The sequence below is a fragment of the Nuphar pumila genome, chromosome 12, assembly GCF_984573655.1.
Source record: "Nuphar pumila chromosome 12, dmNupPumi1.hap1.1, whole genome shotgun sequence".
In the NCBI taxonomy this organism is placed as follows: Eukaryota; Viridiplantae; Streptophyta; class Magnoliopsida; order Nymphaeales; family Nymphaeaceae; genus Nuphar; species Nuphar pumila.
The window spans coordinates 12,068,000-12,080,489 of NC_143260.1; the positions used below are offsets into that span (position 1 = coordinate 12,068,000).

Consider the following 12,490-nt stretch of genomic DNA (forward strand, 5'->3'; position numbering starts at 1 on the left):
TGAATCAAATACAGTTGAATTGGTTTGAATCGATCTACTGAGAAAAAAGTAACCAAAAATAAAAATTTCAAGCACTTATATGTATAGGCCCATCTAGACCTGATTCAGGCCTAATTGGGTTAATTTGGCAAGATCAGCTGATTTTATAAGGGGTCTAAAGTTGTTCCCTTACGACTTACAGTGTACAGTTGCACTTAGAGTCTGTTTTGCTTTTGTTGAGTCTGATGTAAGCTGCTCGGTTCAGGTGAATCAATACCCCGAAGGGGCAGCCCGTATACTTGAACTGTAATAGCCTGCGGGCAAAATTGTGAATGAAGTAAATGCGTTGAGCTTTCTTTTGTTCACCCTCGTTGTGATTGCTTCTTGTGATTGCAATTTCTCTCCCTCTATTCTCTCTTGTTCTCTTGCACTCTGATTACAAGCTTCCGCGATCGGCAAGCAAGCTGACGAGTAGGCTTGCGGCGGTGAGGAAGGACCGTCGTGCCGTGCTGGCCCATTGAAGGAAATAGGTCGGTGACAAGTGGTACCAGAGCTCGTTCTTGTGCTGGGAAAGGGACTCCGGAGTCGGTGTCGACAGACACACCGACAGGCTGCGATTTGTGAGCAAGACATCGTGGCGCCTTATCAAAACTTGTGCAACACCAAAGGCAAGGCAGTTGCTGAAGTTGAGAAGATGGGTTCACCTCGGGGCCAAGAAGAGTTGGCTGCAACTGTTAACAAGCTTGTGGAAAAGGTGACTTCACATGAGGAAGCGATTTCACGCGCATGTGAATCATTCAATGGACTGAATAATGTGATGGCGAGCCTGCAAGAGCAGATAACCATTATTAATGGGGCAGGTCACTTCGTTGACGACTACAGTGACAGACTTGCAGACTGAAGTAGGGGAGTTTCAGTTGAAGAACAGTACATTGCAGCGGACAGTGACTCTAAATGACAGAAATGGTGAGAGGCCATCAAGAATTGATGTGCCAAGACCCGCAAAATTCAATGGTTCTCGTGACAGCAAGGCCATTGAGAACTTCTTGTTCCAAGTAGAAGACTACTTGGATATCCAAAATGTGACCCTTGAAGATCTAAGGATTGAGGTTGCAGCGGCCTTACTTGATGGTGATGCCATCGCTTGGTGGAGGCGAAAGCGCAATGACATGCAGATGAGTCAATGTGTGATAGACACCTTTGATGATTTCAAAGTAGAGTTGCGCAACTACTTCATGCCAAGAAATGCGCAGAGACAGGCTTACCGGATGATTCATGAGCTCAAACACACTGGTTCGTTGCAAGACTATGTCAGAACATTCCAGAAGCTTATGTTGGAGATACCTAACATGCTAGAAGATGACATGCTCAACTGGTTCATTGTGGGACTTCAGCCATGGGCACAGTCTGAAGTAGAAATGAGCAACCCCCGTATTTTGGAAGATGCATATGTGGCGGCAGAGCGCTTAGTTGACACTCAGCGCAAGCTTTTCACCCCATGAACCAAAGTTGGGAAGAAGCCTGACCACGGAGGCAAGAAGAATGAGTAGCGCAATGATAAAGGTGAGGCGTCGACACGCCATCAATCCGAAAAGAAACAGAACTTCACAAAGCATAACAACAGCAACAAGGGTGCGGTTATGACATGTTGGTTCTGCGGCGATAGACATATCGTCAGGCAGTGCCCAAAGCACCTTGTAAAGGACGATGGGCAAGCCAATGCTGCAGAAGAAGAATGCAGCGATATTGAATGCAATGACACTGAGACCATGTAACCAAGGATGGGGGCCATGCGATCGATTAACGCAGCTAGAAGTTGTGCAACTAAGAACATGCAGGTCAGTAAGGAACTTATGTACGTAGAAGTCATTATGAATGAAAAGTCTACCTCAGCAATGATAGACTCCGGAGCCACACACAACTTTGTCTCGCGGGAAGGGGCAGAGCGGTTGGGCTTGAAAACTGGGCCAAAACAGAGGACTATCAAAACAGTAAACTTTGAGGCCAAGCCCATCCTTAGTGAAGCAAGAGATGTGGCTACTCAAGTGGGGAGTTGGGTCGGCAAAGCCAACTTCTCTGTGGTGCCCCTGGACGATTTCAAGGTGATTCTGGGTATGGAGTTTCTGTGAAGCCAGAATGTGATGATGATGCCAAAGTTTAACACGTTGACGATCATGGGGTCAGACCTGTCCCACACAGTGCAGTGCCTTACGCAGAAATGCAAGTCTTCAGTGTTATCGGCAATGCAACTGAAGAAGAGTGCCAAGCATGGGGAGCAGACAATCTTAGTTGCAGTGCGAGCAGATGAAGGGAAGGTAGAAACATCAGTGCCGCCGACCCTAGCCCCACTATTGGAGGAGTTTCAGGGGGTGATGCCTCCGAAATTGCCAAAGCGTCTTCTGCCGAGATGTGAGGTCAACCACAAGATTGAGTTGACCCCGGGAGCAAAGCCTCCCGCAATGGTTTCATACCGTATGGGGTCAGCTGAACTGAAGGAGCTGCGCAGGCATTGTTCGTCCATCAAAAGCCCCGTTTGGTGCCCCAGTCCTTTTCCAGATGAAACATGATGGCTCTAAACAGTTATGTGTGAATTATCGTGCTTTGAACAAGGTCACGATGAAGAACAAGTACTCATTGCCATTGATAGCGGACTTGTTCGATCAGCTAGGCAGTGCCCATATCTTTTCTAAGCTAGATCTGCGATCGGGTTACTGGCAGGTGAGGATTGCCGAAGGTGATGAGCCGAAAACAACTTGTGTCACCCGCTATGGTGCTTAAAAATTTCTAGTAATGTCATTCGGGTTGACAAATGCTCCAGCCACGTTCACGACTTTAATGAACCAGATCTTCTACCCTTACTTAGAAAAAATTGCGGTAGTCTACCTGGATGATATCGTGATCTACAACAGTAACATGGAGGAACATGTCGGGCACTTGCGAACAGTGTTTCAGGTGCTGAAGGAGAATGACCTCTGTGTCAAACGAGAGAAGTGTCTCTTCGGGCATGAGGAGATCAGCTTCCTTGGCTACGTTGTGGGGCGTGGTGTACTGCGTATGGATGGGCAGAAGATAAGGGCCATCCATGAATGGGTTTCGCCAAGCAAAGTGCCAGAATTGCGGTCATTCTTCGGTTTGGCAAACTATTATCAGCGTTTCATCGAAGGTTATTCCCTCATTGTTGCGGCCCTCACAGATTTGTTAAAGAAGAATCGGGTATGGCTCTGGACAGGAGTGTGCCAAGATGCCTTCGATGGCTTGAAAAAAGCCTTAGTGAGGGAGCCAGTGTTGCGACTGCCTAATCATTCGAGACCCTTTGAAGTCCACACAGATGCCTCAGACTTTGCCATTGGCGGAGTTATTATGCAAGATGGTCATCCGATCACATATGAGAGTCGCAAGCTGAAAGATGCAGAGAGGCGTTACATAGTGCATGAACGTGAGATGACCGCCATTGTGTATTGCCTCAGGACCTGACGGCACTACCTTTTGGGTGCTGAGTTCGTCGTCAAGACGGACAACGTGGCCACGAGTTATTTTCAGACGCAGAAGAAGTTAACGCCTAAACAAGCTCGATGGCAGATGTTTTTGGCTGAGTTCGACTTTGCCTTGGAGTACAAGGTTGGAAAGACCAATGTTGTGGTGGATGTTCTGAGCCGTAGGGCTAAACTAGCAGTTGCGCGTGCGGAGTCTTCTGAAGTGCATTTGGAGGGTGCATTGTTGAGCCGCATCTGCGAGGGTACGCAGCAGGATCCGACCGCACAACACCTTGTTTCTCTGGCGTAGGCAGGGAAGACTCGACGATTTTGGCTACAGGATGGCCTCCTCGTAACAAAAGGGGGACGCATCTTTGTACCACGGTGGGGAAGCCTTCGCCGAGAGCTACTCAAGGAGTGCCATGATACACTATGGGCTGGCCATCCTGGTCAGGAGCAGACCTTAGCACTCCTTGAGCATGGCTACTATTGGCTGCAGATGAGAGACGACATTGAGGGGTATGTGCGGACATGTCTCATCTGCCAGCAAGATAAGGGGACAAACCATAAGGTTGTCGGTCTCCTTGAGCCTCTACCAATTCCAGAACGTCCTTGGGATAGCATATCCATGGATTTTATTGTTAGTCTATCGAAGGTAGAGGGCCTCAGTTCTATTTTGGTTGTGGTGGATCGTTTCTCAAAGTATGCCACCTTCATCCCAGCTTCCAAGGAGTGCCCTGCAGAGAAGACAGCAGAGTTGTTCGTAAAGCATGTGGTGAAGCACTGGGGCATCCCAACTCATTTTGATTATCGCAAGTTCTGGCGTGAAGTATTTCGGCTACTTGGCTCTGAGTTGTTGTTTTCAACAAGCTTCCATCCACAGACAGATGGGCAGACATAGCGGATCAATGGGATACTGGAGCACTACCTTAGGCACTTTGTTAGTGCCAATCAGAAAAATTGGGTGAAGCTTCTTGATGTGGCATAGTTTTGTTATAATCTGCAGAAGAGAGAGTCTTCAGGCCACAGTCCATTTGAGATAGCCACGGGGCAGTAGCCACTGACCCCGCACAATCTTGCCACACAAGAAAATGGAAGGCCATCATTCGCCTATCAGTTTGTTCGCGACTGACATAAGCAAAATGAGTTGGCGAAGGCATTCTTACACAAAGCGGCAAAGATAATGAAGAAGTGGGCGGACAAACACCGTCGGCCCGCAGGGTTCCAAGTTGGGGACCAAGTGTTGGTGAAGTTATATCATGGTCGCACAAGCATCTTCCGCGGGGGGCACCGCGGACTACTCAGAAAGTATGAGGGACCCTTCACCATCACAAAGAAGGTGGGCAAGTTGGCATACAAGCTGGAGTTGCCCCAGACTTCAAGGTGCACCCAGTGTTCCACGTGTGCAACCTAAAGCAGTTACATCCAGATGATGGAGACCCGAAACACAGTGTGCCACAACGCGCTTCCATCATGCAGAGGGCTCCGGCAGCACAACGGGCCGAGAAGCACCTCAGTCAGATCCTTCGCCATAAGGTCAACTACTTGGGACAAGCGAAGAAATACTTGGTGCAGTGGGAGGAAACAACAGAACCAACATGAGAGCCTGCATTTCAAATGAATAGCCGCTACCCGGCTTAAGTCAGGGCTTACCACGAAACAGATGGCGCCGAGGACGGCACATGATTTGAAGGAGGGAGCATGTTCTTTTGCGACTTACAGTGTACAGTTGCGCTTATAGTCTGTTTTGCTTTTGTTGAGTCTGATGTAAGCTACCCAGTTCAGGTGAATCAATACTCCGAAGGGGCAGCCCGTATACTTGAACTGTAATAGCCTGCGGGCAAAATTGTGAATGAAGTAAATGCGTTGAGCTTTCTTTTGTTCACCCTCGTTGTGATTGCTTCTTGTGATTGCAATTTCTCTCCCTCTATTCTCTCTTACTCTCTTGCACTCTGATTACAAGCATCCGCGATCGGCAAGCGAGCTGACGAGTAGGCTTGCGGCGGTGAGGAAGGATTGTCGCACCGCGCTGGCCCATTGAAGGAAATAGGCCCGTGACAAAATCAGCCTTTTATTGAATAAAAAAGGAGCTCATTTGGTTTTATTTTGACAACAATGTGAAGAAATTACTTTTTAAAAAACCAAGTCTTTGTTTTGGAAATAATAGCTGGAATGAGAGTTTGTGCATTTGGTAAATTCATGGTCTAATTAACTTGGTAAAAGGTGTTTGGCAAGTGGTAACTGAGATGGGAATTTACGCGTTTGGGAGAGTAAGTGAGACCATCTCCTCCATTTATCCTAATCCTAAATATTATAAAAGCAGAAGTATATATGGGTAATGGGTGCCAAAAATTTGAATCTTTATTACCTTTTCATAAATGACATTGATGTCATATGTTTGGGGAATGCAATTACAAATTTGGTTGAGCATTTATACATTTCCTAATCCTTATCTTAAATCATAAACATTATAAAAGCAGAAGGAAGAGTAATAGGTGGCAAAAATTTGATGCTTCATTACTTTTTTTTTAATGACATGCTTCTCATGTCTTGTGATAGTGTACTTAAATGTTTTTTTGGTCATTCTTTTTGTAGTTTAGAAAAAAAAGTTACATGTCATATAGTGATTAAGCTAGGGTTTGGCTGATCCCTACGTGTTTACTGAATTATAGACAATCAAATAGAATATATGAACACCCAAACAAAATTAGGCTTCCATGAGAGGTTGCCAGTCTGGGGGTGTGAAAAGATCAGGTGCAATATGATTGCACAAATATTTGTGCATTAAGCACCTAATCACCCTCTATCTTGGGGACATGCCTGTCAATTGTGGGGCCCAAGGCCAGATGGAGGGCAATCAAGTGTTTAATGCACAAATTAATTTTGTACCATGTAATTGCACCCGGACTCGTCCGGGGGTGGTCCTTCCATGAGTGACTAATCCCACCTTTAGCTACATTAACAAGTTGTCAGGCCCAAAAATGAGAGTGCCTGTATACTTTATTAACCTGTAACTGTCACAACTGTACAACATGTCTATTAGTTTGTTAGAAATATCATTCCCAAAATCCTTGCCCTCTATCACCACCATTACTTTGGAGGACAGGTTCGATCTACAACTCTCAATAATCACTTTGGATTCAGGGTTTAGGGTTTATCTTCTGCAAGATTTCTAACAACCCACCCCATTCCTTGTCTTCAAGTTTACCATCCTTCTAGAAACATCCAGACTCTAAGAAATTCCCTTGGTTGTCTCTTGTGGTGAATCCCATATACCATTTCCGATTAAATTCAACATGAATGTTCACTTTTAATCGATCCTTTTTTTGGTGGAGCCCATGAGTTCATGAGCTCCTTCCATCACCAAGTTATCTGAGATTGATCCTTATTTAGGATGGTCAGAATGGCTCATATGTAGTTTCTTGCCTTCCATCCTCATCGAGTACCACTGAATGTAATATTTCCCCTAGCTGGCCATTTCTTCCCATAGACAGCAAACACTTGTCTCCAAACTTTCTTTATCCAGCCACACTAAAGGAATGAAATGGGCTATTGTTTCCTCTTGTTTTTTGCAAAAGTAGCATCTGTTTAAAACTTGGAAACCAAATCTCTTAATAGGGTCCCAAGTGAGTAGCCTACCTTCTACAACAAAACCAAGGACCAAAGTAGCTCTTGGGTAGTGACCTCTCCCCCAAATCTAAGCAAAGATAGGTTTCTCTTGACCTCTCATGTGGGCCATAGTTGGCAAACCGGGCAAGTCGACTCTGGAATTGCCCGAGTTCACCCTAATCGAACCCTGGGTCATGATTCAAGACTGCTGATCCAACCCATTAAATATATTTTTTATCATGTATTTGATTATTTTAATGCATAATTATTATATAAAGTCACTTGTTATGAAGAATCTAATATTGTTCAATGAAAAAAGTTAATAATCATGTATAATTATATGTTTTTTAACTTATCTATTGACATATTAGTTTGAAGTTTAGTTTTTTTCATATCTTAAATATGTGTTTACACTATAAAATATAGAGTCCTGACTCATCCAAATGACCCAGTCAATCCGCTGACTCGGTAACCCAGTAGAGGTCCAATCCGAGCTTGAGTCACGAGTTTGCCAACTATGAGGTGGACAACTCTTGTGTGGCTATTGTCCAAGCTTGTCTGATTCATATAGTCTAGTGCCTTGATCCCAGACCCCTCCTTATAAAGTTTCCAAACTGAACTCCAACATAATAAACCGACTGTCTAACTTGGTTGGAATAAAACCACAAAAAACTCCTTATAATAGATTCAAGTTCCTTTATAACAACTTTAGGGATCCCGATCGAAGCCTCATCCCGCAGTAGCTCCTAACTCCAACTCTTCACCTGAAAATTTATAGGAATTAGACTACAACTGTCTAAGTAGGAATTACTGTAATTCTTCTTTCAGGTATATCATGTGTCAAGTATATGATATGGGTGCCGAATGTGAATTTTAACCCATACAAGAATAAGTAAAGAACTACGCTACAACAGTCAACAATTTATCAGAAGCAATCTGACAAGTATCATCAATAACAATCATTTAAATATCCCATAACCACAGATACAAATTCATACAATGATTCAGAGGAATGCAATTAAGACTATTACATAATTCAGGTAAGCATTCTTACAACATGGTGCATCCATTATGCCACAAAGAACATAAATCAATACCATGAATTACAGTTCAAGTAGAACATGACATTTAACATGCACTAGAAATTAAACATCGTGCATCCACCAAACAGATAACAATTAAGAGAGCAGATAACATATGCATGATCTAATGCATAGCAGGAAAATGCATGATACTATTTTCAATGCATGAATTCCTTTATTATCTTACCTTTAAGTTTTCTTTTCCTTTCCATATACCCAAGGGTTCCTCACCTAGCCATCGCTCACAGGATCCTAAGATACATCAAGTCATCACCAAGCAGAGGAATCCTCATGCATAGGTACGATCACACCAAAGTTATAGGATACTCGAATACCGAATGGGCAGAAGATCCAAATGACAGAAGGTCCACATCAAGGTATTGCATGTTCGTTGAAGAAAATTTGGTTACATGGAGAAGTAAAAAATACAATATTGTGTCTAGATCCAACGCGAAAGTTGAGTACCAGGCAATGACCTCTACATCTTGTGAGCTTATATGGGTTAAAGCTCTCCTACGTGATATGGGTTTTTCTAATATCGAGCCTATGAAACTAAGATGCGATAATCAAGCGACCATCCATATCGGGGCAAACCCAGTTTTTTATAAGCGAACAAAACACATTGAAGTTAACAGCCACTTCGTGAGAGAGAAGATTCAAGCAGGGATCATATCCACCATGCACATCAAGAGCACAGACAAGTTGACCGATACCCTCACTAAAGTTTTCAGTAGTGACAAACTTCAAGACATCAGAGTCAAGTTGAGACTAGTCAACATTGAGTCCCGACTTGAGGGAGAGTGTTGAAAAGGATAACATGATCATGATGTGATCAGGTCATGCGATCACATCATGATCCTTCCTGGACCCGATAAGGTCTCTCCCGCCAATTTGGTTACATATTTGTTGTTGTTTACAACTTAGCATTTTTCCCCCTTGCATATCCTTATCAGTCGGTTATCCTCACATATCGCTGATAAGGATTACGCGATTGTCCCCTCTATAGTCGTTCCTTGATATCATGCAACATTATCCTTATCAAGGACAATACTGTTATCATCTTTGCTCTTATTTATTTTTGTGTTGTAACCGACGATAATGCATGATCGAAATAGTATGACCATGTGCATTCTCTCCCATGGATGTATGTTGTGTATCTTCTCTTCTTTTATTTTTCTTATTTTATCATCAACCATTTTTGACTAGCCAACAATCATGAAATGGCCTAGATAGTGTTGTCTAGTGTCGACAACACCATCTTAGCCATTTCTTGGCCAATAGCTGGTCCACTACAAGAAACCTGTGGATTAGCGATGACCTAAATCCATCATTAATCAGATGCTAATCCGTCGCTAAACAGTTTAGCGATGGATAAATTCATCGCAGATTTTTCGACGCTAAGTAGTGCCAGAACTTATCCGCCGCTACTTTCGTCGCTAATTTGCGACATACATGATCCATCGCAAGTCCTTCGCTATTTTAAATTAGCGATGGATAATATCCGCCGCTAATCCATTGTTAAATTTTAAAAAAAAAAATAAAATAAAATTGCTCTCTGCCGACGCGTTCTCCGGCAGGGAGCAATTTTTTTTGCACAGAACCGACGTGTTCTCGCGTCAAGACGCTCTTCCGCAGCGAGCCAGTCACAACGGATGTGGACGGGAGTTGATCTCCGGGGGATGACGGCATTGTCACACCAGAAGAGGCTGATCCCCGCAGAGGAGGAGACGCGAACGGGCCTGGGCACGAGCTTGGCGAGCCTCGCACAGAGGCCCACAACGGAGATGAGGAGGAAGAGCAGGCCCTCGACGAAGACGGCGACCAGGGTGCTCTTGTAGGGGATGTTACCGGAGTCGTGGAACCCGACGACGGTGTAGGCGAAGTAGGCGTTGGTGTCCATGCCGGGTGCGAGGGCCAGGGGGAGGTTGGCGAGCGTCCCCATGATGAGGCAACCGACGAGCGACGGTGGCGACGATGAGGTCCTTCCTTATGTGGTCAAGGCAGGCGACGTAGCCAGGGTTGACGGGGGAGAACTTGCAAGAGGCGTCGGGCCGGACGACGACACGGAGGATGGAGGTGTCGTTGGTGCCCGAGCAGGAGGAGACAGGGATGGAGGGATCGCTGCAGAGTGGCACATTATCTGAGATAAAGCAGGGCCCACCGGAGTCGGTAAGGATGCTGGCATTAACAGCGAGGATGTAGGCCATAGTGAGGAATGTGGTCGTCCCCTCCCTGATCTCGGTGGTAAAACTGGACTTGCGCTCCTTGAGCTTGAAGTAGCAGCCCACCCTACTTCTGCCCATGCCGTGGTTCAGCCGGCTCAACGCCCTCTTCTAACTGCCATCCGTGGTGCGAGAGGCCGCTGCGCGTCGTCAGAGGAAGGGCGGGGCTTCTGGAATCCTGAGAAGCGCCTCAGGTGGGGACTGTTTAAATCGAACGGGGGGAGGGAAAATTTTGAACGGGGGGAGGGAAAATTTTGCGCCTTAGGTGGGACGGTTTAAATTGAAAATTAGCGACGAAATTTTGTCATCGCTACTCCGTCACTAATTAGCGCCAAAAAAATTCCCTCGCTAATTTCGTCGCTAATTAGCATTTTTTGTAGTGTTTTGGCGACGAAAAAATGTTGTCGTTAATCCATCGCTAATTAACGATGGAGATATTTTTGTCGCTAATTTTACAAATATTTCAAATGTTAGCGTCAAATAGTTTTCTCTCGCTAATCCGTCGCAAATTGCCGTCGCTAATTAGCATTTTTTTTGTAGTGGTCGAAAAAAGGCCGGACAACATGTGTTAAAAAAAAGTAAACCTTTTTCGGTCATTTTTGAATGGGCACTAGACAGAAATGGTAGGGCAACACCACGTGGTCCCAATCCAGCCATTTTCCAGCCAATGCCTAGCAAGAAATTGCCAAACTATTGAATGATATGAGAGGGAGTACCAAAACAATGGAGAGGCAAGGGTGGTGGGGGTGTTGGAACCACTCCCCACGATCAACTGGGTTGGAAAAACTGGGTGAGGAAGTGGTTTTGCAAAACTAGGTTAAAAATCCAGTTTTATTAAAAACCAAGGTTTAGTGGCACCAAAGCAGCCACCAAACCAAGTTTTTGGGTGCCACCAAACCAGGTTTTCGCCCGGTGTCATCCAAATAGTACCTTACAAAATCTTGTTTATGCATTATAACAAGATGATTTAAGAGCCGGTCCTTAGAAAACCAAGCATGTAGAATGGTTAGATTTAAAAGAACAAAAAACTTACAGTGGTTTATATATTTTAGTGAATATATATATATATATATATATATAGAGAGAGAGAGAGAGAGGGGAATAAATCTTTGTTCAAACCTTAAAAGTAGTTACTTCATCTCATTATTTTACAAATTCCAAAAAAAACAATAAATACTGTTTCCCTACACCCTTGACAAAATTCAGTAACATATATACCAACATAACAATTCGTCTGCTTAACATCTGTATATCACAAAAGACCACACTATGCACTGGTGAAGACCGTTCGAATGAATACAACTGGACAAACTCTTATATATATTTACACGTACGTTACACCAATGAAAAAAAAATTAGACAGGAATCACAAACAAGAAAGCAAGCTTTCCAAGTAATCATTTCCCAGATCCTCCAATTCCAGGACATCCCTTTCCTCCACGTTCTCCATCCCAAACATCACTTTCCTTCGCTTTTCTTGATCCATATTCATCTGTTCGTGAAAGCTTGGCTCACACGAACTTTTCGTTCTTTTCTTGGTGCAGCTGCCTTCTAATGCTTGGCTCACAATGTGCAATGGGAAATTGAGAAAAGTGCTGGGCCCTCTCATGCTGAGTGCAGCTTTATCATATGCCAGTGCAGCTTCCTCTGCTGTATCAAAAGTCCCAAGCCAAACTCTTGCTCCATGTCTGCTCGAGTCTCTGATCTCCGCTGCAAATTTTCCCCAGGGCCTCTTCCTCACGCCTCTGAAGTTCTTCTTTGCCTTTATCATAGTCGCCGGAACCTTCTCGTCCGATGCCTTCTCCCACATCGACGAGAAGCACTTCGTGGGTGCAGCCGTAGAATTCGAAGTCGAAGAAGTGGATACTGATGGATCATCCACTATGATCCCATTGAGCAATTCCAACCATGTTTCTTCACCCATGGATACCCAACTTCCAAGGCTAGGGAGCCTTTGAAGGAGCTGATGTGAGTCATTAGTTTGGTCTAAAGGAGGGAGGTCTTGCCACTGTGTGCCCTTGGGGTCATGCAACTGTTGGGGGGTGGGGCAAGCAATGTAGCTGGCCCAGACATTCTCTAGGAGCATGTCTGATGATGAAGGGCATCTCTCCAAGCCAATGGCCAT

At 44.7% G+C, this 12,490-nt stretch overlaps 1 protein-coding gene across 1 annotated transcript; it reads right to left on the bottom strand.

Moving 5' to 3' along the window:
- Nucleotides 1–11,731: 11,731 nt before the first annotated feature.
- Nucleotides 11,732–12,490, bottom strand: LOC149820006 (ethylene-responsive transcription factor 1B-like). The gene has a single exon (XM_089981721.1). It carries the CDS (start codon nt 12,488–12,490, stop codon nt 11,732–11,734), a length of 759 nt encoding a protein of 252 aa, XP_089837847.1.

What these genes read in the sequence shown, in the direction of transcription:
- LOC149820006 (XM_089981721.1), bottom strand. Translation starts at nt 12,490, where the DNA reads ATGGCCATTGGCTTGGAGAGATGCCCTTCATCATCAGACATGCTCCTA.